At 39.1% G+C, this 25438-nt stretch overlaps 1 protein-coding gene across 1 annotated transcript; it reads right to left on the reverse strand.

The window, feature by feature from the left end:
• Positions 1-112: 112 nt before the first annotated feature.
• On the reverse strand, positions 113-25401 carry map3k4 (mitogen-activated protein kinase kinase kinase 4). The gene is given in 29 exon segments (XM_043255095.1): positions 113-460; positions 1223-1402; positions 1777-1883; positions 2836-2907; positions 2910-2957; positions 3138-3297; positions 3375-3491; positions 3583-3653; positions 3736-3897; positions 4990-5109; positions 5193-5293; positions 7891-7990; positions 8102-8180; positions 8263-8341; positions 8852-8985; positions 9678-9800; positions 9802-9840; positions 10158-10307; positions 10509-10781; positions 10874-10957; positions 11040-11139; positions 11689-11805; positions 11960-12117; positions 12586-12639; positions 12641-12736; positions 13288-13545; positions 14641-15962; positions 16404-16579; positions 24835-25401. Coding segments are annotated over 29 exon segments (4524 nt in total). The 5' UTR covers positions 24858-25401; the 3' UTR covers positions 113-439.
• Between the last annotated feature and the right edge of the window lie 37 nt (positions 25402-25438).

Genomic DNA, 25438 nt, shown 5'->3' on the forward strand with positions numbered 1-25438 from the left:
TCTTGTCTACTGTGACTTTCAGCCCCAGGTTTGTATGTTTTCTTCAGTGAATACTCATTGAAATTATACATACAGTCAGTCAATGCCAAACTCCCTCCATCTCCCATTCTCTGATGCTTTGTGTGAGAGCGTCCCTTGAATTAAAGTCTCCTAACATGTATTCCCTGTGACTCAATCACCAACAAAGTGGCTATTAAACTTCAATTTTACAATATGCTTTGTACAAAGAAAAACCCTAACCCTATTCTTACAGTATGTACATAACGCACTCGCACATTTCATCCCATGTTACTGTACATGTAAGACTTGCCCAGCTTTTAATGTCGCGAGGGGCTAGTATCGAGCAGAGCGTGTCTGTTTTTCCTTCTTCCTCCCTCATGCTGTGTGAAGTAGTGCTAGCATTTATGTAAACATTTAAGAGAATACACGTCTTTCCCCGTCACTCTTCATCCGTGCAGACCTGCAGTTGAAAAGACATGTTAGTGCTATTTCCATCAGCCTCATCCAATCAGGTGACAGCATGTTGTGGTCTACCTCACCCCTCTGTAATTAGTATGCACCAAAATGTTTGTTACACCATTTTTTTCCCCCTCAAAACAAAATTTCAACTAGCCCCCAAAGTGAATTAAAAAAAACAATAAGAGCATATTTCTTTGATAATCATGCAAATAAAAACGATAAAACTACTACAAATCGTTGTTAAAGACAATCAAAATGACATTCATTAATCGAATTTTGTTAAATTGACCAAATTTTAAAGCTAAGACTTTGCATAATAGTAAAGTAACGCAGAGCTTATTGTGATTATTGGATGTTGGGGTTAGTACAAATAGTTTTGTTCATGTATCAACTGAAAACAGCATGGAATAAAAGATAACTGATTAACGTCCATTAAAAATGTGAAGATGAAGATCACACAGTTATCGTCCATATTTAGTTGCCAGATTTTTGGTGCATCACTAAAATAAATCATTGGTTGTTTGCGTTTAGTGCTCAAAGTGAGAATTTAGTTGCGTCAGCGTCTGCTTTCATGTTTTCTCAAAGTGTAACATGGTGGATGCACTAGAAGTGCTGGTTGGAACTAATTTGGGTAACAGATTGGAAATTTGGCATTCTGTACAAATCTGGCACCGGAAAACCAGCGCCTCATCTTTTGCGTATGTGTAACCTATGAATCATCTGAAGGATATAAATAGCTGTATGGGTGAGAGGGAGTTTATACCTTGACAAAGGGGTGGTCCAACAGGGCACTAGCGGTCCAGCGCCGCTTCGGTTCACTCTCCAGGCAGTGGGCCAGGAAGTCCTTCCCCTCTGTGCTCAGCTTTTCAGGAATGGGTGGTTTGTGGCCCATTCCCACTTTATACATGATCTGGAAGTTATGCTCATATTCGTGCCAAGGTCTCTGAATAAACAAACAGAACATGGGTTACTTAAAGCAACTTGATGTTTGTATTTGTTTTTATACACACTAAAAAAAAGTCTCTAAATGATGCTACTACAAAACAATAAACTTTTGAATACCCATACTGAATCTTGTTTTGTTGTCAGTGATTAATTTCATTTGAAGAAGCCCTATCTAGCAGTACCAGTTTGGTTGTTTAGGCATGCGCTTAGACAAGCCCAGAAAATTCCTTTTGATTTGGGGTTGAATGAACGCAGGATGGACATGTTTCCACAACAGATAGCCCTCTTCAAACCAGTTTAGGAAATGCTGGCACATGGATAAATCCAGAACCAAACTCGGGCATAAAATATGCAGAAATTCCAGGTTTTTACCTTTCCAGTGACCATTTCTATGAGAACACAACCAAGGCTCCAGATATCAGCAGCACGGCCGTGACCTTCACCCTTTGCTCTTGTGATGACCTCAGGAGCCATGTATGCTAAAAAAACAGAGAGAAAACAATGCGTTTTGTAGTAATTATCATAATGCTACAGATGCCAGATAGTGTTCTTTTAAGTTTTTACTTAGCTTTTATTTGTATATTTACTGTTTTAATTTTAGTTTCAATTCATGCACTTTTTTATTTTCTTTTTTTTTATCTTTTATTTCAGTTATAGTATGTTAATCATAGTACTTAATCTATTATTTGATGTCAATGCAACATTATTTTTCTGTCTAATATTAATATTTAATTTTAGCTTAAAGCATTTTATATATTTTAACACTTAAGTTTCTTTTATATTTTGAAAATGCTACCATTTGTTAAACATTAATATGTATTGATAATGTGATGAGGTAATTGTTGTGTTGTTATTGTTAAACCTTAGTTTATTGAAATTTATAGAAAAAGTATAAAGTATAAACGATTAATAATATTATATGGAGAAATTCAACAAAAATGAAAATGGCAACTAAAAGAAAATAAGTAAATCAGCATTAAGTAGTAACTAAAACTTACTAATAAAGTTAGATAAAATAATAAAAGCAAAAACTTGAAAACTGAAACATTTTAACAACTACGACAAAACATATTATTAAAGCACATAAATAACACTAAAATGAAACTATAATGAAACTCTGACAGTGTGATGTCTTCCAGGAAATGTTTCAGTTTGCCAAGAGACCCATTATCATGAGATACAACAGTCCCATAATAAAAGCATAAGATACTCCTTTGTGCTTAATTTTTGACAGCGCTGGTGATAAGAAAATACTTCAGACCTCCAGCACGCTTCACAGAGTTTTACAACAACAAAAACACATGTAAACAGTACAGTAAAGATGTGGTATGTCAGGTATGGCTTTAGGACACATCACCATACTTATATAAAAAAAGGTCTGACATGCCCTCTGGCGTCTAAACCTGAGAACTACAACTTCAAGTCTCTCACCTGCTGTTCCCAGTGTGCTGTTCACCTCTCCAGGCATCGTCTGAGCATTGTTCTTCAGCTTCACCGAGCAGCGAAGTCGCCAAGCTTTATCAAGCCCGACGACGTGAGGAAGATATTGGCTCCTGGAAAGTAAACAATAACAAACGGCGTTGCAATAAAATAATTATTAATTATTGCACTGACGTTCCACTAACTAGCTAATTGCGAAAATGTCATTTTGTGCATCTGCATCTCAGAAAGGCATCTATCATTTGAATAATTGAGAAAATGGAATTGAAGCAAATGAAGCGATAAACGAGCACCTTTAATGTCACGGTGAACAATGCCGTGTTCGTGGAGCACGTTGATTGCCGTGGTGATCTGCTTGCTGTAGAGACGGATCACATGCTCCTGCAGACCCAGTCTAGACACTTCCTCCAGGGTCCCTTCATCACAGTACTCCATAAAGATATACATCTCTTCCTGCAACAGCGAAGGTGGAACAATGAGGAATAAAAGCACAGAAGAGACATATAACACAAAGACGCAAAGCTTTTTACCCTGTGCAACTCGACACCAAAGTAGCGGACAAGGTTGGGATGTTTGATTCCTTCAAAGATCTTTAGCTCGTCCGCCGTTTCCTTTATGGTTTTGTGGTCATTGGGCTGAAAGCGAATCTGGAAGCGAAGTCGGTTACAGTTATTAAAGTACTTACAGTGCGTCGCATTTAATTTACATACAAATTAATAGACATGCTCGAGCACATACCTCCTTCATGGCCATCAGTTCTCCAGTGTCCACATTGATGCATGTGTAAACCTTTCCATACTGCCCTTCGCCTGTCGGCAAAGAAAAAGTGTTAGGTAAGCGTAACAATAAAGGCCTCTACTATGCAATCTGCACACAGCAATCTCCACTGACCTATTTTGTTGCCTCTCTGCCACTTGAATGTGACCTTGCGCAGGCCCACATGCATGACGTTATCGTAGGACTTGGGGGTGTTGCACACCTGTCCGATGATGTTTCGCTGCCTCATGAGGGCATAGTGCTTGTCATCGAAGATGCGTGCGAGCGCCAGACTGCCTCCATAGGGCTCTGACGTGCTGCGTGTCTGCAGGCAAAGTTTAAAATGTACAAAAATAAAAAGGAGAAAAAGGGTGGCTAAATACATTATATTTGCCAATCTTACGTGATACATTCGAATAATAAATAATACATTTTAAAAAAGCTGTTAAAGCAAGGAGGAGTTACAAAAAAAAAAAAAAAAAAAAAAAAATCTTTTAGTGAATCAATTCAAAACTGATTTAAAAATTGGTTCCAGTTACTGAAGTCTCAATGTGGCGTATTTCTATATATTAAAATGTTTTAGTTAAAATGTATGAAAAAAATTTTAAAAGTTTGAATGTTTGTAGTTGGTTTGAATTTTTTTTTCTTTTTATTGCCAAGGCAGGATTTATTTGATCAAAACACAGCAAAAACAGTAATAATGTTAAATAATGTATTAATGCTGTCAAATGATTAATTGAATTCAAAATAAAGTTTTTGGTTACATAATGTGTTCGTGTGTTCAAGTGTTTATTTATTAGGTATATATATACACACACACACATAGAATTTATAATTTGAAAATATTTTTGAATTATAAATTATACATATTCATTTATATGTTTACATTATTTTATTTTAGATATATAAAAAAATTTTTTCCTTAAATATATACATGTGTTTGTATTTATATACACATAATAAATATAAACAAAAACTATGTTTGATGCAAATACGTGCAATTACTTGTCTGACAAAATATTTTACAATACAAACGTATAAAACATTATGTATTCCTGTGATGGCAAATAATGCTGAATGTTTAGCATTATTACTCTAGTCTTAATCGTCAAATATTTTAGAAATCATTCTAACATGCTGATTTGATCCTTAAGAAACCTTTCTAATTATTGTCAATGCTGAAAACTGTAATGCTGTTTAATATGTGCGCAAATATAAAATTCTTTACTGCCACTTAAAATCAGTTCTTGCCACATAGAAGTATTAACAGCAATGTGTGTACTGTAGGTAAATATTCATTTTATAATACTGCATACAGGACGTGTGTGAAAATATAGATACATATTTTAAGCTATTTTGCAGAGATGTATTTTTATCTAGCCTCTTAACTTTAAATAACTTTTACATATTTTAATTTCTTTATTTTACCTTTTGACTGGCTGATGAAGTTATGGAGCTCCCAGCTGCGACGGGCGGTACTGCTGGGGTCTGTTTTGGGATACGAGGGCTCTGGAAATACGGGAGAAAAAAAACTTACAGAATGCGTTTAATAAAAATAAAAATAAAGACACTTGCAAATAACGCATGGATACCTTCTCTGTCTTCTGTCGGGCTGGAGTGGCGACTGAGGGACTTAAACTGCAGCTCCGCCGCCACAGATGAGAGACGGTCGTTCTCGTGTACACTAGAACCCCTGTGTGGCAGGAGGGAGTCAAATTTTACACACAATCACCACCTTCATTCAGACAGTAACAGGTTGAGACGCACTGCATGCAATAGGTAAAATAACACATGTTAGATAATGACATGCATCACACAGCAATGGAAAAGCCAGCTCTATTCAAAGCGCGCAGCAGTGTTAAGAATCAGCATTAAGCCCTTTCAAACCATACACAACAACAGTTAATGAACAAGTCATCTGTCAACGACTCTTCAAAGATAGTAATATTGCTATGAATTGTTTATTCGGATTATTACGGGCAAGCAACAAGGCACTCGTCGTGCATTACAGTGATTTTACCATGGTTTAGAGTTTTAGCCTTTCCACTTGTTGATGTGCCAAACCGTGGTAAAATCACTGCAACATGCAGCCTCATTCTTTTATTGCGGTCATAAGCAGAACGTGTGGAGAGCGGCACTATGGGTTTCGGGGAGTTACACGAAATATATCAGAGTACTGATCAGGATAAGATATTTTCACATTTCATTAACTAATGAGCAATCGCACGTAAAGGCGAGTTGCTCCTTAAACGCACTTTGAGATCTTTATGCACTTGGATCAACGTGTATTTTTGTTTCAGTGACGTCCCTGATGTCAGCGGAACTGGGTGTTTAAGCCAACTATGCGTGCTAATGCATGCCTCAACAGGGGCTATTAATACGGAAGCGCTGGACGCAGTAAATGTCGCATAGCTCAAACATTTATCATTCAAGCAAATCATCTGCTTAAGGGCTTATAGAAAATTGAAGTCCACGGCAATGTGGAATCAAGACAGTTATTGTGGGCTGACTGTATATCCAAACTAGCTGGCAAGGACTTTGAGGAGCAGCACTACATCGCTTTCATGTACTGTGCTTAAAATGTGTTGCACTTAAAGAAGTCATATCATACTCTCTTTTTTCCATTATTATTTTAAGCTTTTTTCTTGTTATTTTAAAAAATGTTTTTGTGTAATAATTCAGTCGTTAATAGCTATTTTCTCCCTTTTGATTAACAGGTCGTACTGCCTTTTGCTGCTGAGCCTTTCATGCCCCAATTCCACGTGAAATGAAATACAGCATAAGCGCATTTTTCTACACTTACACGTGAGCTGAAGCTTTGTTGCGTCTAATATCATTTGTGCTGTCTCATCCTGCAATAATGCCACACCTTTACAATATTATAATAACAAAATGATTCTGAATTAAACTCAGTCATAATGCTCAGACCCCGCCCATGACCACTGATGCACTGCCCTCTAGTAGAATATTGAAGCCTTCGGGACCCTGAAGACCCTAAAGAATCATACCAACTTGCTAAAAAATGGGCATCCGATGTCCCCTTAAATATTGGGATCTTTTAAGAAGTGTATGCAGAGCAGTGCATGCTACATTCAGGGATTTCTTAAGGACTACTGTAGTTTTTATAAATTGTTTTTTATTTGTATTATTTTCTGTTTTTGTAAAATCTAAAAATAATAATTGTCATTTTTAGTATTTTTAATGCCCATATAGCGATTTATTTCGACTAATGCTTACTGTATTTTAATTAACAAATGTTTTTATGGGTTTAGCTAACTATAACAATCGCGCTACATACTGGACAAGGTTTAGCGAACTTTCCCAAATTTGCAAAGCATTGCTGACACTTATAACATAACAGAACTAACCATTTTAATATCTTGTCTTACTGACATATGAAATCCAAAAACTGTTGTAGAGTCATTTTTGCAGTTTCAAAAATATATATTTTTGTACCGAGTTGTTGTTATAAAGGTTCTGTTTTCGCAGCGCCTCTCTGTAGTTCAAGGAAATTTGATTCCTGGTGATATGACCTCTTTAATTTCACAATACGCTGTGTAAAAACAGCATTACTCAGAAAATGCATGCTTTTCTCGTGGACTTGGGTGAGAAAACTGAACATTTTAAAGAAATAGAAGCCTGTTACAAGTTTTTCCTGGTACCCATAATCCTGTTGTTGGCATGAAACATTTATTACATTTCAGATTTTTGCCAATTAACTGTGCACCCCAAAACCCACGAGAAATGCTGTTCTAACAAGGATGCAATGCTTGCAGAGCTCCATCTGGGTTTGAGAACGGGTGGTCCTGACTACCTGGTGTCATTGGGGATGCCGCCGGAGGATTTGATGGCATGGCCCTGTTCCCCTGGGGGTAATGGAGGGGCGGGACGGGGACCTGGGGACACAACTGGGGACGCAGATCAGACGGAGACTCCGAGAGCTGTGGTGGAAAAACAGACTGACGGCCTCAGCATTCTGCTTTGGATGATGTGCGAATGTGTGCCAGCGTTTATTATTAAATAAGGCACAGCTTTACACATGTTCTAAAGTCAGCATACGAACACAAAACACAACACACCCCCGAATCAAGCTCTATGTTACAGATGTTACAGCACAGATAGTGGTTAAAGCTCTAATATAAACTACAGCATTAAACGCAGCGTGACACATTTAATTAAACCCTCCTCCAGTTTAAACAGAACACAAGGGCATGCATAGGAGGCACATATGCACAAGCATTATAAAGCCTTTAAGATGTGTTACTGCTGAAGACCCAGGGCATGACCTACCTGAAGGCCTCAGAATGAGATGAAGGGATAAAGAGTAATGGGTTTGGAGGATCGCTGTGGCAACGGGGGACTTTGACAGGTCGAGGGCTGTTTCGCGTGCCTGATGGAAGATTTTGCATCAGATGCCATAATCAGTTTACTGCTAAACTCTTACCAACAGCTAAGAGCATAAACAGTGTCCTTAAACACCACAGAAGAGGAGAGCACTTACTAAAATACATACTGCTGACTGGACTGTGCGGTTTACCAATAACATGCCCTATACATTCATTCATCAGAGCTTGCAGACTCTACAAGACACAAGATTAACAACTATTAATCAATTGCAATTGCGAAAACAGATATTAAAACAAAAGTGCATTGATATCTCACCAGAAAGTCATCTTCTGGCAAGGCTGATATAAATGCAGCCTCAATCGCTTGAAGAAAATCAAAGCCTTGCGTCGCCCACCTAGAGATAAAATAAAAACGTAACCTATAATATAACATTTAAAAGCTTGTTAAAAGAACAAGGTGGCAATATCGTTTGAGAAAGCTGGAAACGTTTTCTTTGAACATTAGCATGTCTGTGGGATGAAACACTGGCTCTGCTCCAAAACCTAGTGAGCTTCCTACAGAGACAGCATGTTAAGGCAGCACAGACGCACTCCCGCTCCAAAATGTAGGCAGCACAAAAATGCAGTGGCCTTAGAAAAACTTTTTTTGCCTCCTATAAAGAAAATGCTATCCTTTAATGCACTGAAACAAGTCTAATACACATTCCGTCTAAGGTGAAGATAATAATAATAGAAAAAAATAAAAATATATATATAAACTTAAATCTTGTATATGTGCTGTTTTCTATGCTTATAAGAAGACTGTTCTATATTAAGATGTTTTAAAGTTAAGATGCCCTGAAAGATAGCTGCCTATGTAGGAATTACACAACACCCTCTTTGTTTTTGGAACAGAGCATACTCACCTTGGACGAGTGCCTCTTCCACTTTCACACTTTGTGAGGACAAAGTTCATCCACTTGCGGGCAAAAGCGATGTAACGCTCCCCTATCCGCCGCCTGAACTCTCCAGACATCAGCCGCACAACCTCTTTATGATACTGTGGTAAAGCAAAAACATATGCTGAATTGATTAGACTCAGAAAAAAATCCTTATGTGTTTGCTTTCTTCATACTTCACATTTTATCCATAATGTGCTTTTTTCCCCCTTGAACTTCTTTTAGCTGTGTGTTGTCAGTTTGAACGTCAGCAAGGAACATCTGTATGTTGCCTGACAAAGATCTGACTGAAACTGCTGGGGTTTTTTTGTTTTTTGAACAGGTGATCTGTTTTAGTTCTGCGCCTATTGGAGATATTTTTAGTGTTTGTATTTTCCCCCTACTCTTGTGCTAATTAACATAAACATTGATTAAAAACAGCACTGAAGAAAATTTAGGCTTATTAGCCAACTAATAATAGACTTGTTTTTAGAATAAAGGGTGCAGGAACCCACATTGACGTTCAACCTCTAAACGATACCATCTCATCGCTAGTTCTGGTTAACAGCCAAAAAAACTGGAATGGCAACAGTAACACATGTTCTGACATTAAGTTGACATTAACCAGAAGTGATGTTCTTTTCTTCCATATTGTGACACATACGGTGAAATGTATGGCAGAACTCGATTTGTCCATCGGACATTGATTGAATCAGGTGGATTGCTTTTTGCTAACTGTGGTGAAATTTTGATTCGTGGTGACTTTAAGGTGTTATGCAGCATTCATATACACAGAATCCCATCAGGTTCGGACCTCAAAAGCAAAATTGTAGCCCTGGATCATGGCCTCTCTGTAATACTGCTGCAGTGTGGCCTTCTCCGTCTCCTCCACCTCAGCCTCAAACTCTGATGTGAACATGTAATCCACACGGTCGATAAGCGGTGTTGATCTTGATGCACAGCTGGAGAGCCTCATTCTGAAAGGACAGAAAATCTTTTTAAAAGAGCAGCTCAAACCAAAATTGCTTTGCAAACATCCGGTTTGCTGATGCCCTGTATATATGTTTTCTTATCACCACACAATGTAACTCATGTCTATGGAGCAAAACCGAAAGTGTCTGCACTCCTTAAACCTGGGATTTCCATGTTTATTTGTATTGTGTGAAGAAAGAAGCATATACTTCAGCGATAAGTGACACAGACTGAAACCTCTGCATGATGTGATTTGAAAGTGGGTCTTAAAAACTCAAACATCGGCTAAAAGAAATGGTTAGTGGTGGTTAGTTTGCATCACCTTGAGCTGTTCCAAGGCAGAGACGATAAGCGGTTGGCTGGATGTCTGCTCTCGGCTGAGGGTGAGAAGTTCTTCCATCGACTGCTGGAAGGCTTTACGTTGTGTCACCAGGTGGGCTGACTGCATCACAACTAGCAACAGATTGTCCACCTAGCAATCATATATATATATATATAATTTTCAGTTATGTCATATATATATGTGTGTGTGTGTGTGTGTGTGTATATACATATATACGTATATATATACATACACACACATATACACACACATACATATATATATAATTATATATATGTGTTTCTGTGCAACTCTATGGTTAAACTGAAGATCACACGCCTAGCTTCATACCTTCATGGCCCGTAATGTGTCCACAGTCTCCATCTGAGGTACTAGTTTGAGCATAGTGCCATCCCACTCGTTCCAAGCGCCATCGGTGGTCGAGTCTCCGACTCCATGTTTGCTAATGAGCAGATAGGCCTCAATTTCTGGGATCTCGTCTGGTTCTTTTTTCGAGCAGTCCTTTCCAGCTGCTGCATTCAACAGCTGTAAGATGACTAGCCGTTGTTCCATCAGATCACAAGGAACAAACACCTGGAGCTCCTCCAGTGCAGGGATTTGGACCTGAGAAAAGGGACACACAATGACAAAATTAAGCACACGTAGAACATCTGTCTATCGCGGACTATCATTAATATAGAGGAATGTCTTAATACTTTAACATAATTCTTGGCCTTCAGGGCTTGGAGGAGAGATGGAACTCCACTGGTTAACCTGAACTCTGCAGCAATCTCAAGATCCTGAGTGCAAGTAAAGGAGAATGTTACATTTGTACATCACAGTGAGAGACCACAGGCCAAACATAGTGCCAAGTGAACACACCTTGCGCAGCATTTTGGCAAAGCCTAATGCTTTAGAAGCTCTCTCCCTGGCTTCATGGAAGAGCTCTTTGAGCGAGCGACTCGTCTCAATCACCGAACGTCTGCAGGGACAGAGAAAACAGGGGTAAATGTTAAATGCTTAAAAATCTGTCATTAAGTGGACAATACTTTTTTATGATGTCTCCAAAATATTACAGTAGAATAGTAATATTGTGAAATATTATTACAACGTAAAATAAATATATATATTTTTAAATATATTTTAAAATATTCTCTAGTTAAATGTGAACTCTCAGCAGCCATCACTCTAGGTTTCACTGTCACATGATCCTTTAAAAATCATTCTAATATTCTAATTTTAATTTCTAAGTAATATCAATGTTGAAATTGGTCGTTTTGCTTAAATTGTGGTATTTGTGACTTTTTCAAAATTCTTTGACTAATATAAAACTAATATTTTCAGATAGATAGTCTATACTATTCTATTTTTATTCTATTCACAATCCAAATAGTTTTACAGATTTCAGATGAGAAAATATTTATCTAGAATGATTTCACAGATATGACGATATAGCACTAACATGTGTTCCACAGGCTATGATAAGTCTAGCACCATGTTTATTACTCATTAACTGTTGTCACAGACACACCTGATTTCATCCGAGGCAGTGCTGTCATCCGCACACTCCCAGAACTCATTACCACTCTTCTGAAGGCCCGCATCCAGAAAGTCTCCAGTTGATTTTAGCAGCATGCCAGCAATATCACTGGAAAATACAAAGTAGTAGTGATGCTTTTTGTGCATTTAATATGTAATTCCAACCCAAGGATCAGTGCAATAATTTTATAAAAAAACAAAAAAAAACAAATGATTTTCTATGGTACAAATGACACTGCTAAAGCACAATGAAAAACACTAACCAAAATAGTTTCCCAGACTGGGCTTCTCCACCCCGGATATATGGAGTGATGACTTTGGTGAAATTCCACTCCTCCTCCAGCAGGTTCTTCAGACTGTGGGAGGCTTGAGGCAGCTGCTGTAACATCTGGATCCAGCTGCGCATGTAGTCAAAGTACACCTGAATGCACAGACACAGAAAGCATTCTTCTAAATGCAGCTATTGAAACCACTGCTGTTCATGATTGCAGGTGTTTGCTGGATTATTTTAGAAAACTGCAGAAGCATACATCTTTATTTTATCATTTGTTATTAGTTTTTTCTTTATAATGTAAAAAGGCAAAAGCACAGGTATTAGTGGCGATCAAAACAGAGAACCACTCCTATTGAGTCACAATTAAACAATTGTATTGTTATCTCTAATGTCCTCATTTGTGATGATTACAGGCAGTCATGCGTATTTATGACAAAATACACGTCAGACTCCTACCATTATGCAGAATCTGGGTCAAATTCGGGTGTTTATTGGAATTTAGCATAGCGAGATTGACTTCCTCTATGATTCACTGTCACTTGGTCATGAATGTAAAGGTAATTAAACAAGAAAGCCTGTAAATAAAATTATAAAAGCAGTCAGTCCTTAACCCACCTCTAGCATTTTGTGCAGATCCTCCTCAAACTCATCGATGTTGGTGTTAGTCTGCAAACCCTGGGGTCAGTGACGACACTCGCAGCATGAACTGATAGTACTGTTTCATCAGGAGCCCTCCTTTAAGAACCTCTTTACACTCACGCACCAACTACAACACACAAAAACACAAGTCGGCCATTTTGATGTCTACAGAAATCATTTTATGGGGTTTAATTTAGTCATGCTGAATGTACTTTATGAGTCTTGAAGAGAGTCAGACACAATAATACATAAAACATAACATAGGAATAATAAAGAATAAAGAAAAATAAAATAAATATAACTTATATAATAATATATAAGCATAAGAACTATAGAGAATAACAAAACATTGTTAAATATAATTGAAATTTAAATAAAAATAAAAATAAAAAGTTATATTATTACAGTGATGGCAAGGATTTTTAGCAGCACTACTCCAGTCTTCAATGTCACATGGTCCTTCAGAAATTATTCCAACATATCTTATCAATGTTGAAAAGAGTTGTGGTGCTTAATATTTTTGCATGATTCTTATAGGATATAATATCATTTTAAAGAAATGCAATTTACTTGAAATCTCTTGTAACACCATGTCTTTTGATTATTTTTGATTAATTTAACCCCCAAATGTTTGAATGGCTATGTTTTCACAACATGTGGGTATATGCAAGCAATGACCTGCTTGATGCTGAGCAAGGACGGTTCCCCTGCAGGCCTTTGCTCAAGGCGCAGTTTGAGGCACTCGTGAATAACATTTAGCAGCACACGGCAAAGCACCAAGAAGGCCGGCCGGAATGAGGGTAGGTCCATGTCCACTAGCTCCTTGCACGATACTCGTCCCGACTCCTCCTCCTCCTCCACCTGACCAGACACGTGACGAGATAGCTCTGGAAGGTAGTCACAGTGCTGCAAAGAATAACCCGGGACCGCTGACAACTAACAGGAACAGAGCAATGAGAACATGGACAGTGAAATTCAGCATATGGTTGTGGTAATAAACAGAAAACATTGATTACAAGATATTGCACAAATACTAATAGTACAATAAAAAAAACAATACACTGACACCCATCTCTAAAAGAAGTTCTTTCACCCTCATGTTGTTCCAGACTTATACGACTTTCGTTTGGCAGAACACATAAGTTTCTAATGCATTTCCTTGCTGTCTGTACTTAAAATATATATATATATATATATATATATATATATATATATATATATATATATATATATATATATATATATATATATATATATATATATATATATATTATATAAACTAAAAGAATGGGACCTTCAGGCTTCAAAACAAATCATATTTTCTTTCATCCTATCAACAACCACTGCTTTTATTTTAGCTAAATAAAACTAAAATTAATGAAATATTTCACTGTACCGAAGAAACGCTTTGGGTCACCATTGACTTCCATAGTATTTTTTTCCTACAACCAAAGTCAATGGTGACCCAAAACAAAAATTCAAAAACAGATTTAAAATACTGACATCTACCTCTGCTAGCAGTGATATAAATTAGCCTAATATATGTGTGAAACAGTTACAAAAAGTATTATTATTTTTTTTTTTTTTTTTTTTTTTACAAATCTGCCTATACGTTCTCACAAAAGTGGTGGAATGATTCATTCACCAATCTAACTCATTTACTTTACTGACTCAGTGACCCATTTCCAGTGGTAAACAGCTCACTGGACATAAACACAATGATTTGTATAACGACTTTGACATTTTTGGAGCTTGAAGGTCTAGTTGTCATTTATAGCAACTGCATGAAAGAGCAACCAGTATAGTTCCCTTTGTACTCAAAAGAAGCAGAAAAGTCTAGAGTTCTGGAACAAAATGAAGGTGAGGTAATGATAAAAGTATTCTCATTTTGGGGTGAACTAATCCTTCTCAGCTTCTCATTCTTTCCAAAGTGCCGTAAAGCCAAAAGGAATTTTGTTTTCCCATTTCTTCCGATATTCCACACGTTCAAAACCAAACTACCATTCAGCCAACACTCAGTAGCTCTCTCACCTCTTGAGTGGGCATGTGACTTGACAGAGCAGTTCTAGACCTCTGCAGCGAGCGGTCCATCAGCTTGTGCAGTCTGAGGATCAGTTTACGCAATCCCATCTGTTTAAGTGCCTTATCCACAAACGGCCTGTATATGGCGGTGGGACAGTAGCAGGTCTCGTTGTCCTGCGGGAGGAACTCCTCCTCTGAGAGGAGGCGTGAAAACTTTGGCGTGGAGCAAGGCGACTGCTCCCCGTCACTGGTCGCCTCACTCAAAGTCCTTTCCTCACCGTCGTTGTCGGCAGTGAAGGTAGCGGTGGACTCTGTCTCATCCTCGTCCACCTCATCGTCCTCATTGCCACGGGAGCAGCGAGGCGAGGGGATCTCAAAGATGGGCCAGCCGATGCGGGAAAGGTCCCTGAGGCCCAGCACGGTGCCCATGACGCGCAGCTTCTGGTTCAGGTCCTGAGTGATATTGAGCCACAAGCAGAGCGCCTGCACCCTGCCCTGGAAGTCCCAAGCCGCGTACTTTTCATAGTCTTTCTGCAAGGTTTGAAGTGACGGATACAGAGCCTCCACTGATTCTAACAGCGACATGACCCTCTTGACCTGATCGAAAGCTACTCGCTGCCTTTGCAGGTGCTCCCGGCAATCCAGCACTGAGGAAAACGGAGCAGCGGCGTCGATTTCTCCCCATGACGTGGAGCAGGTGCTAAAGCTTAGCGGATCGTTCCTACAATTGGTTTCTCCAGGACAGAAGTTGCTCTCCTCGAATGAGACGTTGCTCTCAAGTCCAGATAAGCTGCTATAATCAACTTTGAAGTGCAGAACCTCGTTGATGATGTCAGGTATGGCTTGGCGGGCAGTGTACAGGTACAAGTCCTGCTCGGCAACATTACGGCGGGCATGCCAGGCCTGCAACTCCAACCAGATGACCTCATTGTTCTGGCCCATAAAGGTGTTCTCCAGGCCTCGCTGCTCTTTCTCTTTTTTCTTAGATGACATGGAGGTAAGCTTAAGCAGCAGCCGCAGAGTCTCAAAGAATTTAAGGCGGTCTGCCGGACAGTCTGAGCGTGAGGTCTGCCGGTGAGTGCGAACGGGCATCATGCCTAGGCTCAGGTAGGGCTTGCGGGGATCCATGTTTCTGGAGCCGATGGCACTGGTCTTGGACACCGGATCCAGCATGAAGGAGCCCTCAAACTTCTTCTTGCTGTCCCGCTCGTTGGAGCGCTGGTTGAAGCGCTGCTTCTTTTCTTGCTTGTAGCTGTGCTCTTCAGGAGGTTCGGCTGATCTGGCTCCCTCGCGTTCTCGTTGAGACAATGGGCTGGAGGAACACAGCTTCTCTGTTGATGAAAGTTAGTGACAGAGACAACCCATTTATTGGAATGAGGTTACAAAAACAGAGACAACCCACTTATTGCAACGTGGTTACAAAAAGTCTAATTTCTCTCTATATATATTTAGTCTTCATTTTTATGCAATTCAATTTTATGCACAACTGCTGAACTGAATATGGTTGACTTTTTTTTTTTAATCAGTCATGACCAACTTTGCTCAGCTGTTGCTGCCGTAGTTATTATTCTTCAATTAAAAATTATTTTAATTATTTTTCCCCTTATTAATTAAATGTCAGTGCACAGGGCTAGAATGACTGTTTTTTTGTTTTTAGTCAGCATGATCTTAAGCTCCTGAATGTCACTTTAGAATGATGGCTGTGCACCACTGACATCACTGGGGCCCTAACACCATATGTTTCAGAAATTTGCAAAGTTAAGTGCTCTCACCCTTGCCCTTTGACCCCTGGCTGCTTTTCTGGTGTTTGTTGGACATGCGTTTTATCTGCCGAGAAGTGCGGGGAGGGGAGGTGCTGTAGAGAGCCTCCTCTTCCTGACTGGGCTCGTCCCAAGACTCATCCACCTCAGTGTTCTGCTGGGGCACATCTTCGGACGAGTCCTTGAGCCTGGACAGAAATCACAACAATTCAAAATATGAGTATGGAGCAGAACATGAAGTCCAGCTTTGAGTAAAACTAAAAGCTAAACCACATTTTTGTTTCAAAATAGCAAATAAATCCATGCAATGTCAAGAAGCACATTATAAGGGTATTTATTTTTGTTTATATTAGTTTATATTAAAACTATATTAGTTTTTAGGATTACAAATTGGAGAGAGGAAATTCGACCCATAGAAAATGAAGAGAAAAAAGGACTGATTTACTAACTGGTGCAAAACTCGCCATCATGCTGAGACAAACTGTGTATGTAGGTGTATTTGGACACGTGCATGTCTCTCTCTGTGTGTGTGTGTGTGTGTGAGGAAGATGATATTGATACAGGCCATTGTCAGGCAATGGAGGAAGGGATCACTTTCACAGTAGGGTCAGACTTTGGTTGAGTTAATCTGTGATTCCACTCACAAAGACCACTCAGAGCAAAGCCAGGAGTCATCCATCTGCCCCTCACACATACATAAATTCACCCACAATCCCCAGGGAGTCTCCAGTCAGCCCAAAAGTCCCCCCAGACACCTGCTGCAGGGTATTGTGGTCCTCGTGCCAGAACATTCAGACACAGCCCGCCTGACACCCTGCACCCCACTGCCGCCACTTAACATATGGATACCACCCCAAGACCCATAATTTACATTTAGCTAACTCACATCACTTTAGAACAATTTACTATGCTTGCACAATTTTGGAAAAAAAAAAAAAAAAAAAAAAAAGTCAAATTCTGACTTTTCTGATTTAAAAAAAAATATATATTGAAAGTCAAACTAATAAATACAATACTAATATTTATCATCTTCAATTTTTATTGTTATCATCTCTAATGTCCTCATTTACTTAACTTATATTTAAAGCTTTTCTTTTGTTGACAGCGGTTGCTTATTATTACAAGTTTGGGAGGACTGTTGGCATGACGTGTTCCCAAATGCACATTATAAGTGACCAAAACTCACAGTGCATGCAAAGATGCAAATGAGCAGCGGCATTTTCTGAAAATAAAGCCATTCTTCAAATATGTAGCGCTTTTAATTATTTAATTAAGCTGCAGACTTTGACAGTCCCAAAATCTGCAGACATGTCACAATTTCAACTATTTTTTTCAAATCGTGCAAGCCTACATTTACACACGCTACATGCAAATGAATGTGTCTTTTCAACAATGAAAACAGTGGGCAAAAACTCCATAAGTTTCCATAATGTCTACTATTCTCTGTAAGCAAATATGCATGTAAAGAACACCTGTACAGAAAGCAAACTGTTGAATGCTGGGTGTTTCTGTGCAAATTTTTGGCTCAAACAGCCTAGTCCGACTCTCAAAATCTTGCTGTGAGAGTGACATAGTGTTTGCGTTTAAAGGTGCAGCCCTGGGCAGAGTCTAACTGTGACCAAACCCTTTAGGAATGACACAGGAAATGGTGAAATCACCCAGGCTCCGGCTGTTTGTTTGGTTGTCATGACGTATCTTCATTGAACGCTGCTTGAGCACTAGAGCAGAAAGATCTAGAGAATTCTGCCTCTGTTCTATCACCCCACTGAAAGGCATCCAACCCGCAGGAGCACCGCGGAGTGCAACCCCATAACGCACAAAAGCAACACAAGCTGTTGATTTACGGCTGCATATGGAGCTCAGGTCTACTGAATAGCTCGTCCAAGGTTATCAGGAACAAACTATACAGCAGAGGAATGTTACAGCCTTTGACGAGGGCCATAAACAGAGCTGACCACATCTGCCTCGCTGCAGTCAAGAGAGGCCAGTGAACTCTGACCCCCATCCGCCACTGGAGTCATTGTTGTAGCCTGCAACACTTCATTGTGTGAGAGTGGCACGTGGACCAAAGAGTCTCAGCGTCTCATGGCTGGTTGCAGCAAGCGATGGGAATGGACGATATTGCTGAAATTATTTATGCCTTGAACGCTTTTAGCAAAAAAATAAAAATAAAAAATAATTAGGACCTAACGGGGCCCACTACGATCCTTTATATTATATCATGTATTTGCATATTATTTGTATTTTACTTTAACAAATGGTCCTAGGCCCCATAAAGTTTCCCACTAAATGAACATGATCATATGCATGCTTGGGAGCTCAATTTGCAATGTTAAACATTTTCAAAACAAAATCAAAACGGCAATTTATAAAGAAACATTTATATTCAGAAAGTAGGTACTAAATAAAAAAAAAAACACCTAAGTTTAATCAAAGACCCTGTATGTATTCTTTTTGTGCTATGCTGGTAGAAAGTCTCTTTACGTTCAAAACCAATCACTAGGTTAAGTGGTCTAAATTAGGGTTGTGCAATTCATCGAATTTAATTATCATGCACATCTCATCAGTACAGCCAGTTCTGTGATTAGTAGTAAATCATCCAGTTTTCAGATGGGCAAGCATTTACTAGGAAATATCATGTTCATAATCAGGGGTGATTCACCTGAAAACCGGCTTTACTGACAAAATGCATGTGAAAATCGAATTTGATTAATTGCGCAGCCCTAGTCTAAATTAATGTATTTATATCATCAGTGGAAGAAGTTGTAGCAACATATAAGGTCTGTATAATCATTTAAAACCTCAGAACATTATGACGGCTGCCTTATTTGCCTGTTATCATATGTATTTGAATATCTCCACGCATTTGGTTATGCTATTGCAGACTAAGCATGAATGGAAGACGCATTTAGGCATGTGATCAGCTAGAGACAAAGCAGAAGGAAAATCTGACCACATACCAAGTTGCGTACCACAAGCCATGCCTGCAGCACTTATTAAATGTATATATCGGCACATTAAAAGATATAACAACTAAGTAAACAACTGCATAAAATATGCAACACTGTGCAAGTGGTTTTTGGATATGTTATTACAAAAATCTTACAATATTGTGCCTTTAACGTGCCCTTGCCGAATAAAATACACACAATGCATCATAACAGCAATTAGATTTTTTTAATTGAGCAGAATCAATTGTTAATTGCAGCACAAGCACCACATTTACACCCATATGACCTTTCCCCACAAGCACTGGAAATAAAATCCAGAGATGTTGTTAGTAAACAACTCCGCTGGACTGTGATGTTCCCTTGAGTGTTTTTCTCTGAGCTCATGTCGTCATGCAATTGATATTCAGTATTTCCTCACAGACGCGAAGGTATAATCCGTGTAAGGAAGCGTCATGATTCTGGTTTGGATTTTTGCATGCGCGTTTCTGAGCGTGCACAGAAACTTTAAATTGAAGCGTGCCATTTCTGTATCACAAGCAGTGCCAAAATAAAACTGCAAGTGATTTGTTCGAGCAGCCTGAATGTGAAGAAAACACTGGATCAACTGATGCTGAATGTTTGCGCTGGGACTTTGTAAAAAAATAAAAAATAAACCTTATTCGCAGCTCTGATTGGTGTTGATTCTTCTTCTTCTTCTTCTGCACTGCAGAAGTGTCTGTAATGTGCCTGTCAGAATTATGTCCTACTGCACCGTCAATAGGGATGCAATGGGTCATTACTAAACTCCATTACTAAACCTATCAAGACACAGAACGGCTCTTTCATTCCTGCACATTTTCGTTATTGTGAAAGCTGCACAACTGCAGCACTTTGAGGTTTCAGTCTTATTGATTTGCATCCTCCGTGTCACAATGTGCACGTACTTCCACGCTAAGAATACATCTGCATTCTGCAAGAAAAAAAACATTGCCTATAATTGCATGATTCAAACTAGATTAAAGTAATGTTACTTGTTAAAATAAAGGCTGGCCTCTTAAATAAGATCTCTATGGGCACAAATTGGATCTATGATTCATTGCTATAATTGTAGCCTATATAACTTATGCATGGAGTGACTGACGTTGGCCATGGATGAATGAACTGGATAATAGCAAAAAGTCACATTATGAAAAGTGAGTTCCAGGAATGCTAAAGCAGACTTCCTCTAATTTTAAAACAAGCCACTTCCTTTGCTCTATTTCCCATCACTATGCCACAGATTTGTACAATATCATTTCCTGTGTCCGCATAATGACCATTTGAGGCCACCAAGGCAGACTTGTGTGTGTGTGTGTGTGTGTGTGTGTGTGTGTGTGTGTGTGTGTGGGTGGGTGACATTAAGACAAGAGCATGCGGAGCAGAATGGACTGAGAGTGGCACGTGGGACCAATGAAAATCCACCAACATTGTCTAGCCGATACCTCTGCATTGAGGACTCGACATAAGCTGCTATTTTAACCTCCACACCTGGTGCACACCCTCTCCGGACAATTGAAAGCATAATGGAAGGTTTTACATGATAAACTAAAGACTGTTTTGGGAGTTTAGCTAGACAAGTGATCGCTTTAGGAAGATATGCGTTACATCTCAGTATTTCCTTCCTGAAGACAAGTTGAAAAGAGGACACAGTGGCTTGAAGCTCCGCTGGGCAGAGAAATGCAGGTGCTTGGCCAACATGCAAACCATAAAACTACACTTCAAACCAAAATATAGAGCATAGAGGAAAGAATTATCAGAAACATACGCATAAAACTGCTGTGCGAGCTGCGTGAACTACTAGGGCTGCTTGGAACATCCGATACTATATCTAAATCATTTTGGCAATGAAAAAAGGGTTTATTTTACTAGTAGGTGCAAACTCCTTGTCACATACGACAAATTAATTGAGAAAAGGAAATTAATATGTTTATTACCTCTTTGCTATTAGTTTTTTGCTTGCATCACTGCATTCCATTTTGCATGCTTTTGAACATCTTCCTAAATAAAGGTAAATACTGCTGTCTACTGCTACATTATTTAGCAAATTTGAATGAAAATTGTGTATGTTTGTGAAAATTACGCATTATTTTTTATTGTTAATATTATATAAATAATAAACTAATATATTGTTACTATATTAGTTTCACAAGCTATTTCTTGTTTGCTATTTTGGAATACTGAATTTTTGACATTACAAATAAACATTAACTTATTCATATTTTGAATATCTATAATGCCGCTGATAAAAGACTTCGCTTTTAGTTTTCTTCCAAGCTTGGTAATGCGGTGAATGGTGGCCATTATTTTGAAGCTCTGAAACATTTCGATATATCCGCAATAAATAACTTTATTTTTAAAATTATAAAGTGAATAACTGACCCACGTTATTTTCCAAGAGAACACCAAGTTCCGTCTTCTTTGCTGACCTATGACTCAATTTATCACAACTTACGCTATCATACGTCAAGTCAGAAGTCAGCCAAGAAGCGTGAACTTGGCAGAGGTGTATATGTTAGTTTTATCCTGCAGTATGTGCGAATATATACGATTTACAAAGCTACTTTCCACCCACATTGCTCGGAAGGGCAAGGATACATTTTTAAAAACTCTGACTCCGTTCACCTGAAAGAAGAAAGTCATATACACCTAGGATGACTTCAGGGTGAGTAAAATATGGGGTAATTTTCATTTTTGGGTGAACCACTCCTTTAAGTGCAAAATGATTCTACAGAAGTCACATAAGATGTGCTACTGAAAGCAATCTGTAGCTTTGCACCATGGACTGTGCAAAGAAATAAATTAATGAGATCCAGCCACGGGTGCCTCCAGGACGTGAGGTCAACATTCTTTTAGTGCACCACATCCTGGAATTGAGGCATGCTTGTGGTCATAAATGAACAGGGATGGGATTTACAGCATGCTGCACAATGACGTAAAACGTCAAAACATCAGTTCTGCAAGTTAAACAACCATACTAAAGAACTGCTTCCTTGACAGCAGCAGAACAACCAATAATGTTACTGAATAACATACGCACTAAAGATTCCAAAGCGTTTCAAGGCATCAGCCTGACCTTAAGTTACCACACAAGGCCAAGGAATACATTCTTGATACACTAAGCAATTTTCCAACCTATAAAAGCAAATGCACTCAGATTTTACTGTTAACCTCTTAGCGGCTCAGTTCGCATGAACTGCACGAAAAAAAAAAAGAAAGTAAAGCGCACAACCAATCTCCGGCCTCGCATACTAAACCAGTTATCTCTATCATTAACACTCACCAATGAAAGCAGTTTATCAAGAAGAATTGCTAGGAAGGGTGGGGAGAGCAGGAAAAGAGACAAAACAAGGCATTCTTGAGAAGCTGTCGCCAGGCATTCAGGGCAAACACTTTTGGTGACGTCGCGTGGGGTCATAAGAGACAAAACTATGAAAACACCGCAACTGAACATTCCACTGGGCTTTATCACCTGAAACCTTGTGCACATGGCAGTGGGCAAACAACATTTTCTGACCTTAAAGAGAGAGAGAGACTCTTGCAAGAGAACATTTATGACAGCAAACAAACAAAAAAGGCATGCGGCCACAGGCCAGCAAGACATATGGGGGAACTGATATGTCAGAACAAGCTGTAGGCATCACATAAGTCTCGAAAAAACTTCAAACGCCACTGAATTTTAAAAAATAAAACACAAACTAGATTCCCCGATTACAACACTGGGAAATTAGATGTTGAGCGTCAAATCCAAGAATCCCTGCTCAGTAGAGCGCAGCCGGGTGATTTCTGGGAATAGCAAATCAAACATTTCCCCAACTCTCTGAGGGAGTGTGTGTCAATCTGACTCATAGGGCTCGTGATGGACCGGCTGGATATTTTATATTCAATCACGACTGTTGCTTCATACCGGCTATCGGATCAACGTCCAACTTCAATCGTAGTGCTTGTTGTTGTTGGTTTTTTTTTAGAGTTCTGTGCAACTCACTTTGCACTCGAGGAATGATGCAAACAAACTCGAACACTGAACCGACGACCTCAAAATGTATAATCGCACCCTGAGATCGAGACCGGATATAACCGGTGACCTGTTCATGCAATAAAACACTGAAATAGTACACACTGCTGAAACTTTAAAGGGCACACTGAAGAAAGTAAAAGAGAGGGACGCCGCACATAACGCGCGCTAGCTGAGTACAATGATCTTGCACATAGACGCAAAATCTCTTTACCTTTTCCACGAGTCGGCTTGTTTCCATCAACGCTGTGTTTTCCTCACAGAAACGGATGTGATCGTGCATACGCTTGCTTTGGGGTAGCCGTTTTCAACCCTTGTACAAAAGTTTGCAACTTTAATGTAAAATTCTGCTTAGTGTTGCGCTGCAAAGCGGGACCACTTTGTGGCAGGAAGCGAGTTGCAGCGATGCCCGATTCGCGAATGAATCATTTTATTGAGTCGGTTCTTTTCGAAGAATTGAACTGCATACAAAGCAATCTGAACTGGACTGAATCGATCCGAGCGGTGCAAGTCAACTCATTAAAGGGGTAGTCCACCCAAAAAAAAAAGCAAATTTTCTCTCAAAATATTTATTCTCCTTCAAGTTGTTTCAGACATGTATGAATTTCTTTATTCTATGGAACAAAAAACATGATACTTTGATCATTGCTAGTATCAACAGTTCGCATTATTGCTGTCAAATTATTAATTGATTCCAAAATAAAAGTTTTTATTTGCGTAATGCATGTTCTGTGTACATTTATTAGGTACACACATATTTTAAAATATTACATTTTCAAAATATTTATATGTAAATTTGAATTCATATAATATTATAAATATACTTAATATCTTTTTTTGTGTATTTAAAAACAGTTTATTTTGGATGCAATTAATCGTTTGAAAGCACTAGTTCTCATTCAATGGACACTATTAGGTCGGTTACCAAACATTCTTAAAAATATTTTTTTTATTAGTTTTAAATAATTACATACAAGTTTTAAATAACCAAAGGGTGAATAAATGCAAAATACATGTTAATTCTGGGGTGAATTACGTTTTATCAGCGCACATAAAAGTGCATGCAACTTGTATCACTAAGTTTTGTTTTTAAATAAGCTAAATCGCACATGCTTCACATCGAACATACATACGTTTATTAATAAAACGATATAAACACATAATAAACAGCGGTTGCTTTTAAGCACGAAATATACAGTGGAGGTCTGTCATAACAGACTGCTGAATCTTTCCGCTGAAGCGAACGATTCGCGGAAATGACTCGGATTTCCTTTCACAAGTGGGTTGAAGCTGCAGCGCGCGTGCGCTCTAGTCGCGCCCAATACGGTCTCAATAGGCGCACTATTTGGCAGTGTGTCCTGAATCCCGGCTGTGTACTTGCGTGATCACGCACACATTCGTGCATACATACACAAACACAGACTCAAACACGCTCGCGCTGGTTCTGATGCGCTTCCCTTACCTGATCTCATCCGGAGGCTCCATAACCGGGGCCGAATCGACGGGATTGGTCTCCGTTCACCCGTGCACGAAACAGAACATGTCCAGGAAAAGAGAGGCCGACTTTGCAAAGACTGGTGTGCGATGCGAGTCCCGGTGCACACTTTCTTTCTCTACCCGTTTGCAGAGTTGAGGCTCGCCCGTGTGTGCACTGACGCCATGTTTCCAGCAGCGAGCCGCCGATGAGGGAGTGACACACACACTGACTCTACGGCAGCTCGTGCGGTACACCAGACCCGCTGCCGCCACCGACCGGATCACGGCCGCCCCGTTCAGACGCTCCCAGGAACTGCAGAAAAAAGACCTTACAATACATCCATCTGTCAGATTGTCGGATCTGGGGCGCGCAAATGCGTCGTGCACACCGCGTAAAATAATAACGCAATTTTAAGGGCATGCTTCTTTCGTAACTGTAGCTGGCTCTACTGCACAAAGTCTAATAACAACTACCATGTTCTGTTTTTAACGGTAAAATATGCGTTTCTAACGTTTTGTAATAACATAATTGTCATATTAAAAAAATTTTATTTCCCAACGTTCTGTTTGTTTATTACAATGATTTCTGT

This window comes from Puntigrus tetrazona, chromosome 13, assembly GCF_018831695.1.
Source record: "Puntigrus tetrazona isolate hp1 chromosome 13, ASM1883169v1, whole genome shotgun sequence".
Taxonomy (NCBI): Eukaryota; Metazoa; Chordata; class Actinopteri; order Cypriniformes; family Cyprinidae; genus Puntigrus; species Puntigrus tetrazona.